The following is a 21,995-nucleotide window of genomic DNA, read 5'->3' on the forward strand; positions in this document are numbered from 1 at the left end:
GCAGACCAATAGATTCATAAATGATGGTTTTCACCAAAAAAGTTTTGTTTTACAGTATTTGTAAGTATGGTATGTCAGTATAGTGTAAGGGTAAAGATACTCTTTTAATCCGTGTTAAATATAGCACATTATATGATGAGAACAAAAATTTCTATCCTAAAATTTTTCAAGGCTTTACTCATGGAAATAATGTTCTTACATGAATGTGCTGGGTTTACCTGGGAAGAAGAAACCACCAACACAACCAACAAAATTTGTCCAATTTAAGATCCTGTAAATGGTACTTGTATATGTGGCATACAAGACTGTAATGGTGCCTCCATTAGAGAGTTGTTGTGTTTTAAACTGCCTAGCTAATTATAGAAGCCCGAAATCAAGAGCATAGGATCTGACTTTTAGGAGCATTTGGAAATTGAAAAATCACTCTGAATTAACAGTATTAATATAAGCCAGGGATAGTAAATTTAAAAAAACAACCTAATGGATATTCTACCTCATTGATCTTTTTTCTGAGGTGGTCACACAGAGCTTCAGAAAGAGATCTTCTGAAAAAAAACTTCAGTAAGCTTGTTGTTTGGTATGCTTACATGGATGAAGGGAGTACATATTTAATTTAAAATCAAAACTGAAATTGAAATTCTGGTAACATTTTAGCTTTGTGGTGTGTTTCTAATTATCTGAATGTTCATCTATATATCATGAGCAGGGATTAACAGAATCACACTTCCTAGGGTTTTTCTCTGATAACTGTAAATAGATGATTTTTGGAGAGTTCTTTTTTTTTTTTTTTTTTTTTTTTGAACAAGACATGGAAGCAACAAAATAGATGATTTTGCTTTTATCTCTTGATTTCTGTAAGCACCTTAGTCTCCTTTTATAAGTGGTAGTAGTAATATTGGTAATAAGTCAGAAGTAACAAAAAAGGTAATGTAATAACTATTTCAATATTAGGCAAAATCAATGACAAGTAATGCAATATCTGTGTTCCCTAACATCCTATGCAGTTGTTGAGGTCATAATTGTAGAATTGTTTTTCCTCAAATATTTTTATGAACTTCCCAAGTCAGGGAATAAAGTAATAAATTTTGTGTTAAAATTATTTTTAACATGAAAGGGAGGATGTTTTGAAAAAGAGCTATGTTAATTTTTACTTCTAGGAAGTTAGTACCCCATTTTTTCCAAAACAGTTGGTAACACTGTCAGCCCAATGTCTTGAAATTGGCTTTTATCATCTGTAAAGGGTACAGGTTTTCTGGGTTTTTTTGATAGTTTGGTTCTCTGGGAGTTGATTGTTTGTTTTTAGGTTATCTCACTTGTTCCTTTTTGAAACACTTTGATTAGACCTAGATAGGGTTTAAATAGACAAGACAGGAAGTAATGTCTGTTTTATGTTCTGACAGCACACTTTGAGGACCAGTCTAAGTCTGAATCCACTCTTTTCTGAGTTTATGATAGTAAGACAGCAGCAAATAAACATGTAGCCAAACTTTTGCAATGAGAAGAACTTCTCTGTTGGTTTAGATGAAGACTCTCAGATTCATGAGGTTCTAAGTACTTTAAATAACTTCATGTGATTTTACAGATTCTGGGCTGAAGAATAAAAGCTTAATCGCTTTGAAAATCTCAATGGCAATCCAAATGGGCTCAATTTGCTTTGCAGAAGCATCACCTTTCAAAAAAAAATCTTTGTACTGTGACAATCTGCTGTGCTAATATAGAGACTGGTCAGCCATTTTATCAGTAGTTCAGGAGAACATATTTTCATAGATGATTGGTGCTTTTTAATTGTTTTTTTTTTTTAATAGCTGCACAGGATCTTCCTTGAGGGACTCACTTTTTACAGTTCTGTGTTTCCAGGTGATGAGTAGTGAAGCAGATCATCTGCTCTGAGGGATCCTTTGGGATGGTGTGTCTGTAGTCCCATCTGATAAGTCTGAACAATGGATGAGAAAGTAGCCTGAACTCATAGAGAGTAAATATGTCTCATCTAAGTCACATTTTTCCCCCACAGTTCTGTTGCAATGATGTAGGTAATTGTTCTAAAATTATGGGAATCAATTCTTATGCACTGAAACAAGTTCCTAGTTTTCAAGCAACAATATTGGGTTTTGACTGCTCTGTCATTAATGGGCTGTTAACAAGCTTTCCTCTTTCAACTCATTCCATAAGGAAAACTGCAAAATTATCACAAATTAATTTACATCACCAGCAAGGGTTTAAATTCACAATTTCATGGCCATGTAATATTAAGAGCTTAAGGAGGCAGGAGGGTAGTTTCCTGAAGTTTTCTTTCAAATGCTGTTTAATATATCTTCCAAATTTAATGCCAGACCCTTCATTTTGATATATGTGCATCGTTACTTGAAAGACAGGCAGGCATTTTTCTATTGTATTTTCATATTAAGTGACTGAATTAAGTTTTCCTTCAAGGTTGCTGGTTAATTTATGGAACATATGAAAACTGCTTAGTATGAAAGTATTCAGAAGGTGCCATTAATAGAAATTAGAAATGCATTAAAAATGAGAAACTGCCTGTTTTCTCCTTCTGGACTTAGTACTATTATATACAATCTTTTTTTCTGAAATGAGATCATGGATTCCAGTTATATATATAATCTTATTTAATAAAAATAAATAAAAAAAGAAAAGTAGACATTTAAAAAATCCAGTTGTACTATGTAGTACTTTTGTCCAGATGAGTGGATTATTAGGATTTATAAATCAGATGGGATTGACTCTTTTATGAGATTTCTAATAAGTATGAATAAAGTTATGTAATAATTATTTTTTACGTCTTTGTATTGAAATAAACCTTTCTTAGAGAAGTTTACAGAAATATCTTTAAATAGCCTTAAGTGCTTCGACTTCTACAGATGCTGTTTGCTCTATCTTTGTTTGTTACTTACTGGGCTTCAATATTCCAGGTCATTATTTTACCCACAGTTACATAATTAGAGAGCTTATGTTTGTTTCTCTCCATCAATGTTTAATTCATTACTTATAAATATGTATTTATCATGCCTGCAGGTTATTCACATCTTCAGTAGAAATGAGAATTTTTTGGTCCATAAGGTAGTACAGGGCTATAGCAATGAAACAAAACAGCACATGTTCAGTGATTTTTAAAATTTGCCAATCATTTCTGTATTTGACTGTATTAATTCGAAGTTTTTTCCTCTATGTTACAAGATTTTTTTTAAAGGTGTTCTGATTTTCACCAGACAATTTTGCTTCTACACAATATTTTTTTTCTCTGGGAAGCAAAATTTGCAGTCCCTTGATCAGAAAATAAAGCCGAAACTACAAAATAAGAATGGTGAAATTATCAGCCAAAGATTAGTATTCACTTGTGCTTATTTCCTTTTCTGGTTGTTCAGTGTGACTGTTCCCAGTTTCTGATCATGCACAAGATGTGCCAGCTTCACATTGCAGGCTGGAGACTACAGTGAGGGGGACAGGTACTGGGGGAGCTGAGTCATAGAATTCACCACCATGAAAGACAAGGCATTTCGTTTTCTTAGGTGTATGTTGTTTTCCCTAATTCTGTCACAAATGTATGTGGCACTCTTTTTAGAGGGGGAAATGAAGGGGGGGTGGAAATCTGTGCTTGGAGATTAGGACTATATTCAGAATGTCTGCTAAGTTCCAAAGCTTTTCTTTTGCTCTTCCTGATATGCAATTTCACTCACCAAACAGTTTACTATGTCTTCTGCAAATTAAATGATATTTAATTCTTCACACATGCCTTTTGCTTGCTAAGGATCAGAGGCTAATTTCATTGTGGAAAAAGCTAAATAATTATTAATGCTTTTGCTCAAAACCACATATATATAGATTTGCAAAGAGAAAATTTGTTTTAAAACAAAATATGAATGTGAAATGTCTTTGGAAAAAATTGTTTCTCCTGAGAACTACTCTTTTTGATCACCTGTAAGAGTCATCCTTTCACTAACGATCAAGGATACCATGCAGTCCTACAAATGAAATGTAAATTTGTATGTAGAAAGTTATGTCTTCTACAAGTTTTAGCAGGGAGGCAAGAGGGAGTGGAGGACCCTGTGATTGTCGAACAGATTTGGGAAAGCATGTTAATGCTGATTCTGTTGTGTCATAGCTCTTTTGCTTTGAAAACTCTGGACTTCACTTCTTGATCTTGGAATTAAATTCTTATGCCTCATCTGTGAATATGAGCAAATTGGTTTACCTCCTGCTAGAGGAAGTTGTAATTCTTGTTGGTCCATTTAATTTCAGAGAAAAGTGTGGACTATAAGGAAAGGTTCAACATCCAACAAGCTAACAAATTCTTAAAATGGAAATCCGGGGTTTGAAATAAAACTTCAAGCACTGTCAGTAATATTTAACCTGACAGTCTCTGAAAGGAAGACTCTGTTTAATGTTCCCACTGTAAAAGTATATGGGTTTTGAGATGTTGTAATGAAAGCTGTATTCCATATACCTGTTAGCAGTTTTGATCTCGTCTTTTTATTGTGCTCTTTATTTTCTTGGTATGATTTTTTGGTTTGTTGGAGGTTTTTTTATGGTTTTTTTGTTTGTTTGTTTGTTTGTTTTTTGTTGGTTTTTTTTTGTTTGTTTGGTTTTGTTGTTTTGGTTTTGTTTTGTTTTGTTTTTTGCTATTGTTTGATTTGATTGCTGGCTTTTTGTTTGACTAGTTTTGTTTGACTGGAGTTTTTTTGCAGGGGCCAGAGGGAGGTGTTCTTGTTTTATTTTGCCCTGCCTTTCATTACAGTAAAGATCAGAAGCATTATCACTGTAGCAAAAATGGGGTAATGATACAAATTATAGTATAAAATGCTGGCTTTTGGTTAATGTAAAGCATCTTTTAGGTCAAAATTTTTTGAAAAATGCTAACTTCAGAGGAAAGAAGGAATGCTTATCCCAAAAATCCTGTTGTATACAACAGGAAGAACAAGTTTATAATGTGTGATGCATGTTGTGAAATGGGAAGAACTAATGCTCCATAAATGTAATACTTTTTATCAAATTCTGATGTAAAATTTAACATTAAATCCTTTGTAAATTATTCAATACAAGGAAGTTGGATTTTTAGAATATGTGAATACACTTACTTTTAAAGGTATTAATATTTTCAGCTTTTTTGTGTGTGTGTGTTTATCAAAGCAATGAAATTCAGAGTTCAGAATAACTTTATTTTCCTTTGAAGATCTCCTAGTTGATATGTTGGGGGTTCTTGCCAGCTACAGCATCACTGTCAAGGAGTTGAAGCTTTTGTTCAGCATGCTTCGAGGCGAAAATGGAATCTGGGTAAGCTGTGATCAGATAAAGCATTAAGTGTCATTCTGTTAGAGCCTGAAGTTAACATAAACTGTCTCCTGGGATATATAAACTTGAATTTGTTTTCTCATGTTGACTGAACATATGTTCAAGAAGCATTTTTACTAACTATTTTAGAGTTAATTTGCTCTGTTGTTTGAAAACTGTCCACTTTCCATTGTAGCCTAGAGAGTTACAAAAATGGTTGTATTGACTTTTCTGTAATTTTCTTTTTTTCACAGCCAAGACATGCAGTTAAATTATTATCAGTCCTTAATCAGATGCCACAGAGACATGGGCCTGATACCTTTTTCAACTTCCCAGGCTGTAGTGCTGCAGTAAGTTTTCAATCAAAATACTACAATTTCAAGAACAAATAAATACCTCCTCATTTGCATTTCCCTTCATTTGGTTTCAGAAGTTCTTGAAAAGAAAATGAGAGGAGGAACACCTGTTTGAGTAGCGTAGGCATTGCCTTCCACAGACTTAAAAGGTAGTTGTGTTGTTGAGAAGTTGCACTTGTGAGGATGGAATATCAAGCAGCAGATTTTGGTCTGGGGTCATTACTGTGAAAGGAAAACCTGAAAATTCCAAAGAACTGTGTTATTTTATTAGAATAATGTAATCAATATTGCATAAAGGAGAGAGTTGAGGAAAAACAAAAAATGAACTTGTTCATATCATCACAGTTTACAGTGACTGTTTAGTCATAAATTTTATTTTAAAGTTTTCATTTTGTCTGGATTCCATCAGCTGTTTCCTTTCTGTCAAGGCAGTGGACATAACTTATAGTAGTGAAATTATATTCCTTTCCAAACCTTCCCAAGTAGATATTCTCTCTTCCATTCACTGCACATACTTTCAAAAAAAAAAAAAAAAAAAAAAAAACAAAAACAAAAACAACAAAAAAAAAAAACCACAAAACCAAAAAAACCCCTACATATAAATCAAAGTATTGTATGGAGATTTATAGATTATTGAGAGAGTAAATACAAATGGTTAATACTGGGAAATAGAAATCTGAGGTACAATTCCATTCTGGTATGGAGTGGTATATGCTCAGGTAGAACGTGGAATCTTCTAACAGAAAATAATCCCGAGATTCCTGTTTTCTCATGCCAGTGCATGAAGGCTGCTCTACCTCCATTTCATCCATCAATAGCACTGATATTTTCTTTAAGCCCAAACCACTGCGTCCATTTCTTGTGAACAGACTTGTCAGAATGGCAGATTGCATCAGGGAAGTAAACTGGCTGATAATCACTGTTTCACACCTGGGTTATTTTCTGCTAGATTACTTCTTTGATCTTGTTTGATATCCAGCCTTATAAACACATGTGTCAGCAAAATGCATAGGGAGGTTGTATAAAGAATTAATTACTGAGTTTTGAAAGGGAAAGTTTCATTATCTCCTGCTAAATTAAAACCACAGTTAACCTCTCCTACAAGTACATACCCCAGCAAGACAGCAGAATATGAATGTCTCCAGTATCACATACTGCTTTGACATTTCTGTGCTTCAGAGGCAAATCCTGATGAAATTTCTCTCTTAAATTTAATTTTTTTTATCAGAGGTTCAAGAAAGGTTTTGCAGGAGAAGAACTTCAAATATTCCTTCCTGTCCAAAGATGTGAATCTAAAACAGGAATTCTTGATTGAAATGCATAGTCTCTTTCCTTTGTTTGGATCCTTCCAGGATCTTGTTTCACATACTACTTATGATGGACTGCACACCTGTAAATCAAGAAATATGAGTTTCAAATTTACACTTCTTTATTAGTGCATGTTGAAATTCTGTAGAGGATACATACTCTGAAGTGGACCATGGGCAGAAATTTAGAAAATTACCAAAAAAACAAAGCACTTCATTACAAGAAAGATACTGGACAGCACCTGGTTCACTAGCACTGAGTTCGTTCTCAGGTGTGATGCACAATGTTGACATCAGACAGAGAAACTGCATAACTTTTAATAGCATGATAAATATCAAATTGGCCCACTTTAAAGTTAAGTGTGTGCTCCTTATGCATCCAGAACTTCAGTGACAGTATGACGGAGCCAAGTCTACTGAACCAGTTTATGGATATGCTGCTGAGAGCTGCTTCATTTTCCCAGCTACAGGGCTTACCCAGTACTGTATTGCATCTCTATCAGTCTGTGCAAGTGGCATGTTAGTCACTCCAGCTGGAGGACACTTTGTGCTGGTGGTACTGCTACTCCCAGGTGTTGTTCCCATTTGTCATCAAGCAGCTCTTCTGCTTCAGGCAGGAAACAGCCTCTCAGGAGGCAGGAGTCGTATCTCAGAGGTGTTCCTTGAAATGTTTAGTTTTAGTTTTAACAATGAAGCTCTATTTTATGATCTATTGATTAATTTGATTTTATATTTAATTATATTGGTGAGATTAATAATTATTAAAAGCTGAATTTATAGTTTAATTTAAGCAGAAGTGATTTTTCTATTTTTGTTCTTTTAATATTGCCAATTCACAAATTTAATTTTGTGTCCTCTATTTGATAGAATTTATGTAGTTAAAAGCTAATGTATTTTAAAATAGATAGAAAAGTAATGCATTAATTCAAATCACTATTTAAATGTTTTTTCTATATTTCATATTTAAAGTTAAAGCAGATCTACAGGTCTAGAATGACAGGATTTTTGAAAGGCAACTTTTACTTTTAACAGTATTTCTCAAAAATCTAATTATTTGTTTCTTTTTTTCTTCCCTCTTTCTAGGCAATTGCATTGCCTCCTATTGCTAAGTGGCCTTATCAAAATGGGTTTACTCTTAACACCTGGTTTCGTATGGATCCACTAAACAATATCAATGTAGATAAGGATAAACCCTATCTCTATTGGTAAGTTGCTTATAATGCTGCAGTTATGGTTTGTTCTGGCTTCCTAACAACTGTTAATCTTTCTCATTCAAGTCCCTGACATGCTTTCCCCCTGCCCCTGCCAAATATCTGCAGATTTTAATGCCTGCTCACTATATACAAACTCTTAGAAAACCATCTGTCATTTTCACTTTGCAATTCATAAATCCATAGATTCAAGACATGTGCCTTGTAGATAAACCATAAAATCTAGTATTGTGGTTTCTTTAGGAATTCTAAAATGTATTATTTCTTAGAGCTTTAAATGGAGAATGTTGTTGTATTTTCTGTTTGGTGATAGAGATTCTCAGCTGAAGTCAGTACTACAAAATAAATCTGTTAAATTCAGAGTGCACGGTTTGCACGTTTGCTAAAGGTAATAGAAAGTAGATCTGTGAATATAAATATGGCTTACTGATCACCGGTTCCCCAAAAATGTGAAAATTTAATGTGAATATAATGCACGTTAAGAAAATGAATATACCGATCTCAGAGGTCTCAGAAGGAAATAATGGAATGACAGAATATGTTGAGTTAGAAGGGACCCATCAGGATCTTTGAGTCCAACTCAGCCTTGCACAGGACCATCCCCATTACACCATGTGCTTGAGAGCATTGTCCAAACACTTCCTGAACTCTGTGACCACTTCCCTGGGCAGCTGTTCCAGCGCCCAGCCACCCTCTGGGTGATGAATCTTTAATGAATATCCGACCTAAACGTTCCCCCAACACAACTTCTGGCCATTCCCTCCGGTCCTGTCAGTGGTCACCCCAGAGCAGAGATCAGTGCCTGCCTCTTCTCTTCCCCTCCGGAGGAAACTGTAACTGCAGTGAGGGCTCCCCTCAGTCTCCTCCAGGCTGAACAGACCAAGTGCCCTCAGCTGCTCCTCACACGGCTTCCCCTCTAGACCTTTCACCATTCTCATGGCCCTCCTTTAGGCACTCTACAATAGTTTAATGTCTTTCTAAGTATTCTGGTGCACAAAACTGCCCCCAGCACTCGAGGTGAGGCTGCCCCAGCTCAGAGTGGAGCAGGACAATCCCCTCCCTTACCTGGCTGGTGATGCTGTGCCCAATGCCTCCTAGGACAGGGTTGGCCCTCCTGGCTGCCAGGGCACTGCTGACTCATGGTCAACTTGCCACCAACCAGGACCCCCAGGTTCCTTTTCATGGCACTGCTTTCCAGCATCTCATTCCCCAGTCTGTTTGTCCATCTAGGGTTTCCCTATCCCAGGTGCAGAATCCAGCACTTGCTCTTCTTGAACTTCATATGGTTGGTGATTGCCCAGTCCTCTTCTTTGTCAGTCTCTCTGCAGGGCCTCCTTGCCTTCAAATGGGTCAACAGCTCCCCCCAGTTTTCTAACATCTGCAAACTTGCTTATCCCTTCTAGTCCTGCATCCAAAGCATTTATGAAAATGTTGAAAAACACAGGGCCTAAGATGTAACCCTGCAGATTTTGCCATGACAGGAGCAATGCAAATTATTATTATTTTAATATAGATGATTAAACCAAACTCTAATTAGTAATTGAAAATAGGAAAAATATCCATCTAAACTTTACACAGGTTTCAGACATGAAAGTTTGTGTCACACACAGTCATCACCAAGAGAAAGATACCAAAGCAAACATTATTTTCATTCAACATGATTTTTGGTCATGTAATATCTTTTTTAGTTTAACTAGGTGAAAAATGTGTCACTTAAAGTCAAGGCTTTAAGTGAGTGCAGTGCCTTTGTGGTGTGAGACAGCAGTTGCATCAGCTCAGCCATGATATGAAAACTGATTCTTAAAACTGGAGAAGGGAAGCAAAGAAATGCTCTCACATTTGCCAGATGTGAGGGAAATTTGCTACTGTTCTGTTATTAGGGACATGCTAAACCCTGCTTCAAGAATTGTAAGCCAATTTGTTTTTTTCTAAAAAAAAAATAATTTTAATTATCTCTGAGGATGATGTTTGGCAGCTGCTGACAGTCTATTAACACTTGTGCATTGGAACAGTATTGAAGCTATCTTACCAATTATAAACTGATTGTGACAAACCTGGAAGAAAATTAGAAGTCTGACATTTGCATGAACAATAAATAACAACAAGGCACAGCAGTCAAAATCAAAGGGTAAGGTTCAGAATTCTGTAGCAGAAATTTTAGTATGAGCCGACCAATGTCATATACCCAGCAGTGATTAATGGGTGCTGTGCTTACGGAATCAGTTGTCATATGTTAGACGGCAGGAATTACACCAGGATGTTAAGGATTGTTGTAGGTTATCAACTGACCATAAAATCCATTTTCATTGCTCTATCTGAAAGAGCTAATGTGATCTTTTTAAGGATAGTCCGAACAAACAGTGACAATAGTAAAGGTGACGTGATTCCTTGCTGAAATCTTGGCGAAAGCATTACTGGAATGTCATTTACAGTTAAGAATTGCTATTTCTGTTTAGAGACATGGGAAAAACTGGTACTATTTGGAAATAGTACCAGTTCACTATTTGAGTGAACTGTCCCTTGGAAAACACATTTTATAATGAATGAATGTGGGAGATTGTGGAAGATTAGCAATGGGGCTGCAGCTGAGCTTGATCCCTAATGGGATGCAGCTGTATAAGACAGGTGAAAAGCATTGAAGGAGAAGAAGCTTGGAATGATGATGTATATTGACCAATCACAAAAGAGTAAAAGGGCATGCAGGTGTTATGCATGTGAGAAAAAAAAGTATAAAGAGTTAGGAGGACAGAGAAGAAGAGAAAAGAGAGTTTGCTGGCTGTCCTGTGAGGGATGGGAAGGAGTTAGCCAGTCATGCAGAAGGAAGAAGGAGGAAAAAGGAAGAGAGAAGGAGTCAATGTTGCTTGGAGCTGCCTGGGAAGTTCACAGAGAAAAGGTATGCAGGTTTTTACTATAGGATGATAAATTGATGTTGTCAGTCAGTTTGAGGCCACTATACAGAGGTGCCAAGCACTGATGCTAACAAATGAAGTTCTTTAATCTGTGATCCAGTGGGTAGACTGAAAAATAGGAAAACTCAAACTTTTAGATATATAGTACTATGGTCACTATCACAATTAAAAGACATAGTAAAATAATAATAATAATAATAATCCTTATCATACTTTAACAGATGGTTGGAAATGTTTCCTTAAAAATAAGGTGTAGATTCTTTGTCATAAACACTCTGGAAATTTAGATATTTAGGGCTCACCTTAAGCATGCTCAACTGGGAAGTCTCCATCCCCTAAATCACTTTACTTGTTTCTGCTAAAAAAAACAGATGGGTGGTATAGTTATTAAGGCCTGGAATTACATGTGGTCAATCCAGATGCTAAGATTGATTTCTCCAGATTTTTTTTTTGTGTTCTTTAATTTTTTTATTTTTTAAGAGGTGCTTTCTTTCAGATTATCTATCAGGTTCTGTAAAAGAATTAGAAAGTGAATTGAGGCTGGTATTTCATAATTGGTTTTTGTCCATAAAAAGTCAAAGCGCTTCCACAAGCATTAAATGGAAGAATGACTAAAACTTTTGAAAGTGCATTCTACATTTCAGTTTACAGAGACAGGGAGGAAAGGAAAAAACCAAAACCATCCAAAAATCAAGCTGTCTAGTATTTTCAGATCTTCTCTAGGACTTATGATAATAGAGATAATGTAGAACAGTTACAAAAGGCTATAGTGGAATTCCAAATTTAGTAGAATGCCAATTTCACCTACACCTTTCAGGTAAGAATGAATTAATATCTTCTCAATATCTATACTATCATATGTTAAATTGCTGATAAAATCCTAAGCTAAAGAAACTGGAATCCCTAAGCAGTTCCTCTGGTGGGTGGAAGAATGCTTTCTTGCTATGGAAGTGTAGTAACATTCAGTAGCTGCTTTGAGAAACTGGCTGAAATCAAACATTATTGTAAAGATTATATGAACAAACTGTAGTAAAATTGTGTTCCAGCTGCTATGGGAAGTAATTTAAGGCTCATAAAACCATATGGCTGTTGATGGTACTGCTCTTGTTTTCTCCATGAATTTTATCTTTGGATATGGCAAGTTATGCACATGTAGGTAATTGGTAAGAGAATTTCTTTGCAATATCTTAGAGACCAGTCCTAGCCTACATTACCTTTGGCAGGAAATAAAATGTTAAGATTAATACTATATAGTAATACTATATATTATATATATATATAATACTATATAGTATGATGAGGTAAACAGAACATATTTGAGTACTCAGTTTCTTAACTACTGTTCTAATTAATTTGGAGGGAAAAAAAGTAAAGTCTTGGTTAAGTTTCACGTTTATAAGATCATTCCAAGGCAAAGAGCCCTGGTAAGAAATGAGCAGTTTTTTTCATTATTTCATTGCTTTCTTCTGTTTGTGTGCTGAACTGCAGGAAGTTACATGCATAAGGACAACTCGGTGTTGAAAATTTCAGGAATAGTCTGATTTCATCAAAATGGAGATAAAATCAACCCAGTAACCCTGAAGGATAGGAAAGGGGGGGAAAAAAATTAAAGATGTAGACAATTCTTCAAGAGATAGTCTTTATTTCAAAATGCTTTCTAGCTCTTGTCAAAGTAGTAGGATACATTTTACACAGTGGTAATCATGTTTTGTCAGGTAAAAACATTGATATTTGCAGTGGTTGGCTGTTGGTAATTTAAAAGAAATTATTATGTTTGACATCTCTAATTAAATAATACAACATCGTATGTCAAAATGTAGCGAATATCTTTATTTTAATATCCTTCAAAATGGGATTCTGTTAAATAAAACCATTTGGAACTGTAAAGATGACTTATATTACTGAGGAACAGATTTAGCATTGTGAGAGTTGCCATTACCTTCTGAAAAATTCCTTGAATAGCATAAAGCCCTAAGGAGATAAAGTCTCAAACTATCTCACTGCACATTCAGTTGCTCTTATTGTAAGGACTGCATTTTAGTTTTTTTAGCATTCAATTTCTTGCACAAAATTCAGTGCTGTGGTTGTGCAGGTTGTATAGATGGGTAACGTGTATATGAGTGATATTTTCCATGAAGCCGTTCACTGCTTCTTTCATTGAGGGGTTTAGCTTCCTATGGGGTCATTGTGGAAGCCAGATCATTGGCATGATCCAGGTTTAAAATAGTTTTCAAAGGGTGCAAAGGAATGGCAGTGTTATATAAAGTGTTTTCACAGTCAGGTCAGTGGTAATGGACAGCATGTTATATTTCTCTTCATTCTTAGGTTATATCTTAGGTTTATTTAGAGAGGACATTTTACATTTATTAAAGAAACCCTTCTTTTATTCTGTTTTGCAAAGAGGGTTCTATGGAAGCCCTTATTAAAGGCAGTGGTGGGAATAATGCTCCTTTTCAGCAGAGCAGCTTGAGGGGAGAGAGAACTATGTACAATATAGAGAAGCAGATGAATGAATGAGGAAGACACAGCCTGAATTTGGGGGAAAAAAATATATATATGCTATATATACTTCAACATTGGAAATAGGAACTTCTGTGCAAGGATTCATTAGTACCCAGAAAAATCAGAAAAAAATCAGAAAAATCATCTATAGGTGCTATTACACCTGTTTTGTTTACTCTGATTTTAAAATTAAAGTATTCTAATTCACTACAACAAAAGTGGCTTTCTAGAATTTTAGAATTTGAATGCCTCTTTTTTACATCCCTTACAAATGCCTTTACAGGAGATGAGCCTCTAAACCCTGATCACCTAAGGGTATGATCACAACACCTATCTTGTAAGGAGTTAGTTTTTTTCGTAAGGTCATGGTTTATCAACTATTTTTTGACAGTGAGCAAAGAGGAAAATCTGGTTCTCTCCATAAATAATGTACACATATTGATTTAACTGTAAATTTCTGACGATGGAATAGGTTCCACAAATATGCAAATTTTTCCGCATTAAAATCAAGATTGTATATGTGCAGTAGGGTAGTCTAAAAAGATACTATTTCAGCAGCTGTTAAGGAAGATGGGATTTGGACTTAGTGTTTGCATGTACCTTTCATTTCTTAATATTACTAGAAAAAAACTAATACAAGTGTTTAAAGAATGTTGCAACAAAGAAACAACTTAAAGCATTATTATTGCAATAACCTAAAATCATTTTATAAGTTAAGAGAATGAGAAAGTGTTAATTAGTGGGTGACAGGATGTCATACAAATGCTTAAAATTAGTAGGGTTTTTTTACTTCATTTCAGAATTCATAGATTAAATTCACCATCTAGACTTTGTATTTCAGTGATTGGTTATTTATTAAATAAAAGTCTAGAAGTTGTACGCAGTATGCTCCATATTATTGATAGCAAACTGCTCTTCATCGTACTTAGCTTTTCAGAAGTGATTAAGCAGCATAGCTGTAGGTATGAACTTGCCTTTTTTTAATTGCTCAGTGATTGTCATTCGTGAGCTTTCACCAGTTACCTTTGTAAAGTGTTTTCGTAAGAAGTCCAGAATTGCTCTTTGAAATGCTTTTGATTTCAAATAAATGTGAAGAAATGTATGAGCTTTCTGCATTACCGTTCTTTGTTATTTGTCACAAGAAAGCTTGGAAATCCTTGTTAAACCTTCTTTCTTAAAATTGCAGTCCTTTATCCATTTGACAAATGAAAATATATCCACAACTCAGATGATTAAAAACTTCATATATCATTAGCATAATTTATTAATGTCTTGAAAAATAATTATTGTGCATGATAATTATCTTGAATCCGAATTTGTATGTCATACCATCTGCATTGCTCTCTGAACCCCCCAAAATTTCAAGGCATCTCACAGTTCTGTAACTGGTATTTCTTCACAACTTTAATCAGGTGTGTTTTTTTAAATAATGATTAAGAAATGGAGGGTGAAACATGATAGATATATTTACTATCTTGGAGTTTAGGGAAAAAAAAGTACTGATTTTTAAAATGTAGCCTGGAATCAATTAAGTGCTGATGGTGAATATCTCCTCACAAAGAATGGTGGAAGAAAATTAGATTTACCATCTGGGTACAAATTCGTTTTCTTTTTTCATGGCAGTTTAAAGCAGTATTTGGACTTTTTTTATTAAATAACTCCCCTTTTCCCTATCTCATTCAAAATTCCTTCTTTCCAGTTTCCGCACTAGCAAAGGTGTTGGGTATTCTGCTCATTTTGTTGGCAACTGCTTGATAGTTACGTCGTTGAAGTCAAAGGGCAAAGGTTTCCAGCACTGTGTGAAGTATGACTTCCAGCCACGCAAGGTAAGCCAGGTGGTATTTACAGTCAAGACTAACACTGAAGGTGTGACAATGTGCTTCTGGGAGGAGGGCTAAAATCCCTTTAGTGCTATAAGTGTTAATCATAATTCCTTCTTTATAAGAAACTGCTCTAGTGTACGTGCGAAGTTACAGTTCAGAATCCATTCAAGAAAAATGTAATAATTTATGGTGTAACAGTTCTATAAAGTCAGCTTTTTTCAAAACTACTGCTTAACTAGCTTCAGTTAGAGAAGAATTTTGAGTATTTGTAAAATGGCTACATTGAATTACTTAAATATTATTGTTCTGTTTCTGAAAATTCTGTACTTGGTAACGTTGTTGCCAAGGCCTTGGAAAATTTTGCTGGCTATGCTAGTATTTCATTATCTGATGCTGTATGATACAAGGTTCTGAACTTTGTTCCAATACAGTGCTCTTTTAGGATTTCTCACTTTTCATAGTAAGTCTCGATTACATCTCTAGATCATGTTAGTGTTTATTTCTACTCTGTGCCTCGTAGTCCTAGGGGAACAATGATTTTGTGGCCTTCATTGTTAGTTGATGAAGCATTGACTTTTCTCTCCAGCAAGCATTATGTGTTTGTCACTCATATCAGTCTTGTGTATATTTTGCTATGAAACCCATTTATTTTTTTTATGGGCTTAGAATTTGTATATTGAATTTCAGTGCTTGAATTTCTTTTTTTTTTTTTTTTTTTTTGAGAAACCAATCTCTTAGGGAGGGAATGCCATTGTTCACACATCAACTTCATGTTCCCCTATTTCTCTTGGTGTGTGTTTGTGGTTCAAAATCACTGATTCTAATTTTGTCATGTAGCTTTGAGGTCACTTGTGGTTTTCTTAAAAAAAAGTAATGTCTTTCTCTAGGCTATCACTTGGGATTGTGTAAAGCCTTGTAAACACATCTGCTGAGTCTACTGGAGTGAATCAATTCTATTTTTTGTGTTTTTCCAATTTCATAGCCAGGAAAGTATTTTGATGACAGTTCAATTTTAATTTAAAGTAGCACATCTGAGTCTAGGAACGAATGTAATTGCTAACTTTTGTATTACGTTACTGTTAATCAGCTTTTGGGATCTAGCTGATCTTCACCTGTTGATGAGGAAATAGTCTTTCATATTTTAGCAAGATATGCTTTTGGTAATTTTTAATAAAAATGACTAGTTTTCTCTGTGCCAACTCTGTAAAATTTTAGATTTTGCTGTTGCTACTCAAAATAACTAATTCTGAAATACTAGTACCTGTGTATCTCATTATATGAATACTGGTTTCTAATCAAAAGCAGCTAATCTGCTGAAGTATGTAAAAATACAACTCCCATGTTAGTTTTACATATCCCAGAGTTCATGCTTCATACACTTTGGGTCATATGTCATATTTAGAAAGTATTTTAAATGAATATTCTAGAATATATTCTTAAATCATTTAATATATACTTTTCTATCATTAACTTGTGTTCTCATGCATGTGTTAAAGAATGTAATGCATAGGGAGAAAATAAAACCTGTTAAATATAATTTCTGGCCCTAAACTGTCAAAATTTATCCTGTTTAACATCCAAATTGATTTTCTTCATGTTGTTTAGATATGACATTGTTTTCACTGTGCAAGATTTGAATGTGTACATATATATTCAAAAACTGTGCACTCATTTATAAAAAGCAGCTATCTGTCTTAACGCTAACTTGAGATGTGAATTTGGCCATCAGATGTACTGTTCCCTAGACGTTTACTTACAGACACAGGTATTTCAGCAATAGATTTTGTCAGAATCATCATCCTCCATAAACTTCTGAATAACGTGGTTTGAGGGTTTGAAAAATTTTTGGTGAATCATAGTGAAGTGATAAATTTAAGTCATCTGGTCAAAAGCTTTATGTAGGCAGATCAGAGTTGCTCTGTCCACTGGAAGATCTTCTTGCTGTGTCATATGACACCATTCACAGTATGAGATGTAATCTTTATTTATAACTTTAGGATGTGCTGAGTGGTTACTTTAGGTCTTAATTGGTGTGTTTTATAATGTAAAAGCAAGCATTTAAAAAAAAATATATGGAGAAATTTTGTTATCATATCCCCAAGTAGAAAATGTGGGTGTAGTATAATAGCCTGACATCTCAACAGAGCTTTGGCAATGTAATGCTTAATTGGTCTATACTGCTTTTTTGGGGCTCCAGATGTATATTTTTGTGTAAGTAAACCCTGGTGTTTTTGCTCCCTTGAGTTTCGGCCTCAGCATCAATTCTTGTAAAACTGCAACAGGAAAGTAGTGTAGTCAAGAGCAAACAGTTTTTTTTTTGTGTGTGTGTATGTTTCTAATCCTGAACACCTTTACTAACTGTAGCAGAGATAGAAATAAGTTGCATATCCTGGAAATACTTAGTGTGTGATGCCTCATCTCTCTGATTGTACTGTCCTATGAAATAGGAATGTGACTCAGTGACTTAGCAATGGGTGACTAAGCCTAACAGGTTTCAGCAGTAAACAAAAAATGCATTGTGATGGGTCTTTTACTAAGTAATACCTAAAGGAGGTCTTGTTCCAGCAGAGAGAGACATGGCCTTTGTGCATTTTTGAGAAAATAATATGAGGAAGGAAACTACAGGATGAATGTGAAAAAAAAAATTATATGGCTAACTTTTGAATATTAGGGGAAAAAAAAGGATTTTTTTTTTTTCCAACTAAAAGTTGAAGAAAAATTGTGTGTGAAACTTTGTTTGTTTCATTGTGTAGTAGTAAAATACTGCCTTCTCTCCTTAAAAAAAAGTGATTGCCAGTGCTAGAGAATTTGCCTAAATGCAGAAATACAAAAGACTATGAGCAAATACACGATTAATCACAAAATCCAATAGACTGTTAAAAAGCTCCTTACAATGTACCTGAGCATAAATAGCAATGTACAGACAACTGTAAATAAAATGAAGTTCTTCTGGAAGCTGAGGTTGAATCCAAATTGGTATATTTTCAGAAATCGTTTTAAAGTCTTTTGAAAGAAAAATCACAGACAGAAAAGTTAGGTTTTTTGGTTTGTGGGGGGTTTATTTGTTTGAGTTTTTTGTTTGGGTTTGTTTGTTTTTTTTGTTTGTTTGTTTTCTTTTGAGGTTGACAGTGACTCACAAAAATTATTTTGTTCATGGTTCCTTGAAAAAAAAAAAGTTTCCATACATGACTTCAGAAGCGAAAGCTGGAGCAGTACTTCTTTATTCCAGTATTGCCCAATAAATCTGTTTGCTTGGAAACACAAGAAATGAGATACTCTAAAGCATCATTGGATGATCAGCAGAATTTTCCTACCTTCTGATCGTTGCATGTTTAAAGGAGGGAAAAATGAAAAATATTTTTTTTTTATACCTGGAAAAAGATATGTAAAAATGTGTTGTCATATCTATAGCTTTTATTTTGGTGACTACTGTAATGCTATTGTCAAAATGTATTTTGCTGCATGCTGTGTTGTTCATAATTCTGTGCTTTTTCTAATTTGAAAATCAACATGAGAAAACATCTACTTTTATTTTCTCTGACAGAGAGACAGAATTTTATAGTAGTAGGCTCCATATCTACTTATCCCAGCTCAGGAAGAGTCAACAAGCCTCAAGGGCTGCAGAATTTCCCTACTTTGGAAAAAAGCGACTTATCTGAACATGGAAATCAAAATATGATAATTGAAAAAGATACCAAGAAAGGGATGATGATGAATATGTAAATTATTGTTCCAAATTATTAGAATACAAAAGGTGATTTTTAAGACAAGCTGACATTTTCACTGAGTCAATTAGATTAGAAGGGGAATGTGTTGAGACGGTCTCGTTTTTCCCCTGTTTGAAAAAGGGACACCTAGATCAAGTTGCTCTGGATTTTGCCCAGTTATGTTTTGAATGTCTCCAAGCAAGAAGACTCCAGAGTTCTTCTTGAATTTTTTGTCAGGGAGATAGTGATTCCTGTTAAGCAAATTATGGGAAGTATACCACCATAATAGTATGTGGAAGCACTAAATTGTGCTGCCTTTTCTGATTATTTAATGCATTATTTTTAATAATATGACAGTTCAAAAATTTCTGGAATGGTAAAGAATAGAGGAAAAATATCAAAGCGAGCAATCAGAATGATATCTTAAGCTGGGCTGTAAAATTTGCTATTGTGGGTTTTTTTTCTATTTACTTAATAATTTGTGATAGACAGCTGTGATGTAAAGACACAGGCTGTGTGATATGAATTTGTTAAGGTAAGAGCACATAGGTCTGGATTTCCTGTGGTTTTTTTACAGAACAGTGTTGAAATTAAATTGCACTCTTGAAATTGAATTTTATGTATGCATGTTTGCCTCTAATCCCATAAAGAAATGCAGGTGGGTACATCATGACATTTAGGCACAGTTCTATTGACTGGACTTAAAGTCCCACTTACTTGTGTTTTAATTTCTTTGCAAGGATTCTCTTTTTTTGTAAGTTTGAGATTAGTCACTACTATTTTTTTTCTTATGCCATTCACTAACTTTGTTTTATAACACGAAATCTAGCCCTGTGTATTGATTTTCCATGTCTTTGCAGTGGTACATGATAAGCATTGTACACATCTACAACCGGTGGAGAAACAGTGAAATACGCTGTTACGTGAATGGTCAGCTGGTATCCTACGGTGACATGGCCTGGCACGTTAACACAAATGATGTAAGGTTTTACTGGTTTTCTTTCCTTATCACTTTTCATTTTAAGGTTATCAAAAAAGAAAAAAAAGTGTCACTTTTTTTATCAAGATTTTTGCAAATTTTCTTTTTAAAATTATTCTTACTTATTCATCTACTTAATAAAATGTAATAATATTGACTTTTTGGATTTTTGTGTACATGTGCTCTCTTTCTGTACCCTTGACTTTGGAAAATTTGAGAGCCTAGATGTAATGAAACAGAAAATATTGCTCTTTCTGGCTCAAAGTTCTGGCTGTGGGATAATTTGCCTTTAGCTAAATCTGTGGTAGAATTTCAGAGGTTCTTGATTCATCAACTTGCTGTGCTATTGTTATTTTTTATTTATAATATGGTTCTCGTGTCTTTCTGACTGCTATAAGGGATAAAGAAGCCTTAGGGAAATGAACTGTCTTTTGCTAAATTCTAGAGGCAAAATAGGATTTGAAAGGGAGAGTTTAAATATTACATGTTAATTAAAGTAGGAGAGCTCTGCCTTCCAAAGGTTCTGATTTTTACTCTTTGAGTTTTTTTGGTAGCATTTCACTTGCAAGAAAAGGCTAGCCTTTCAGTTTTTGCAGAGCATGGTTTCTCCTTGGTAATATGAATATTTTCATGATAGGTGAAATGTGATGACTGAAAAGCCAGATGAGATCTCAGAGGATCTGGTCTGAATTATTGATTCTATGGTGTGGGGATCTGTATTCCTTAATAAAAAATGCTTAGCAGGAGGAGCTGCTCCTGTACAAGCTGTAGAAGGATCTAAAAAGTTTACTGGAACGATGAAAAGCCAACACACCAATAAAATCAGTAGCATTTGTACTGCATTTGCAAAAAAAGCTTATTATCAAGATTAAGGATAAAGTTTAGTCCTTAAATAATAAGGTTCATAAGTCCCAAGAGTTTAATTTTTTTTATTTAAATAAAATAGGAGGTTTTGGGCCAAGGGACTGAGTAAAGTAGATTTGTCAATCACTTCGTCTTGGAGTTATTAATGAGAAACTACCAGGGATGTACAAAAATAGGCAAGCCAACTTGGTGTCTGTCAGGTTTAAAACTGTGGAAAAATGTGGGATAGAGGAAGACCAAATGAACTATGAGTATTGAGTGCTGATTTCTAAATAAATAAGTAACTCAGCTTTACAGATTGCTTGGCATCTGGAACAGAAGTGGATAAAATTACCAAGAAATCAGGAGTTAGCCCTCCTCTCTAATTAAAAATAATGGAAACACCTAATCAAGAATGAAGTGCCAGAAATGGGAAGGTGTAAACTGAGAAGAATGAAAAAAGACAAAAAGGAAATTACTGGAGGCTAACAAACCTAGAACTCAACTATAATTTGAACTCAGAGTCTGTTAAGAGCTACAATAGCTGTTGTACAGTTAATGCTTACTAGACGAATCCAGGAAAATACCCTTATAATAGGCAGGAATGTAGTTTTGGAATATTTAACTATCAGCTAGGAAAAAAGTGGTATCAGTAGCTCAGACAAGTTCTTCAACCATTGAAAATGGCAATTTCTCAACGTTAATTGATGTAACACGTTCTGACAGTAATGGCACACTGTCAGGAAAGCCTTCAAGGCTAAGCAGGACTTGAATAAAGTAACTGAAATTTTTTATAGTATTTTGCCATTAGGTTTATCAGGAGTCAAAGGAGTCTGATTTACTCGACTTTTGCCCTGTATTCATATCCTGCATATGACTTCATGAATCAATTTTAGTGTAGAGTTTTTGTCAAAAGTTTTTTAATTTTACCAGAATTGCTTAAAAGAATAGAAAGTCCAAGGGAAAAAAATTAAGAAGTAAATGAAAGGAGGATAAATAAAAGACAAAATTCTGGATGCTTCTTTCCTTGCTTCTGCTTAAAGCTGAGCTCCAGATCTTTGTCTGTTCTTACATCTGA

At 34.6% G+C, this 21,995-nt stretch overlaps 1 protein-coding gene across 6 annotated transcripts in view; it reads left to right on the plus strand.

Moving 5' to 3' along the window:
- Window positions 1–21,995, plus strand: part of NBEA (neurobeachin) — a 452,087-nt gene that overhangs the window by 80,289 nt on the left and 349,803 nt on the right. For all 6 annotated transcript variants that reach the window (XM_088159561.1, XM_088159562.1, XM_014868920.2 and 3 more), the window contains exons 3-7: window positions 5,183–5,283; window positions 5,535–5,630; window positions 8,027–8,148; window positions 15,265–15,391; window positions 19,956–20,075. In XM_088159561.1, coding sequence (XP_088015687.1) covers window positions 5,183–5,283; window positions 5,535–5,630; window positions 8,027–8,148; window positions 15,265–15,391; window positions 19,956–20,075 — 566 coding nt within the window. The remainder of the gene's footprint in view (window positions 1–5,182; window positions 5,284–5,534; window positions 5,631–8,026; window positions 8,149–15,264; window positions 15,392–19,955; window positions 20,076–21,995) is intronic.

Source organism: Sturnus vulgaris, chromosome 2 (genome assembly GCF_052056855.1).
Source record: "Sturnus vulgaris isolate bStuVul1 chromosome 2, bStuVul1.hap1, whole genome shotgun sequence".
NCBI classification, from domain to species: domain Eukaryota; kingdom Metazoa; phylum Chordata; class Aves; order Passeriformes; family Sturnidae; genus Sturnus; species Sturnus vulgaris.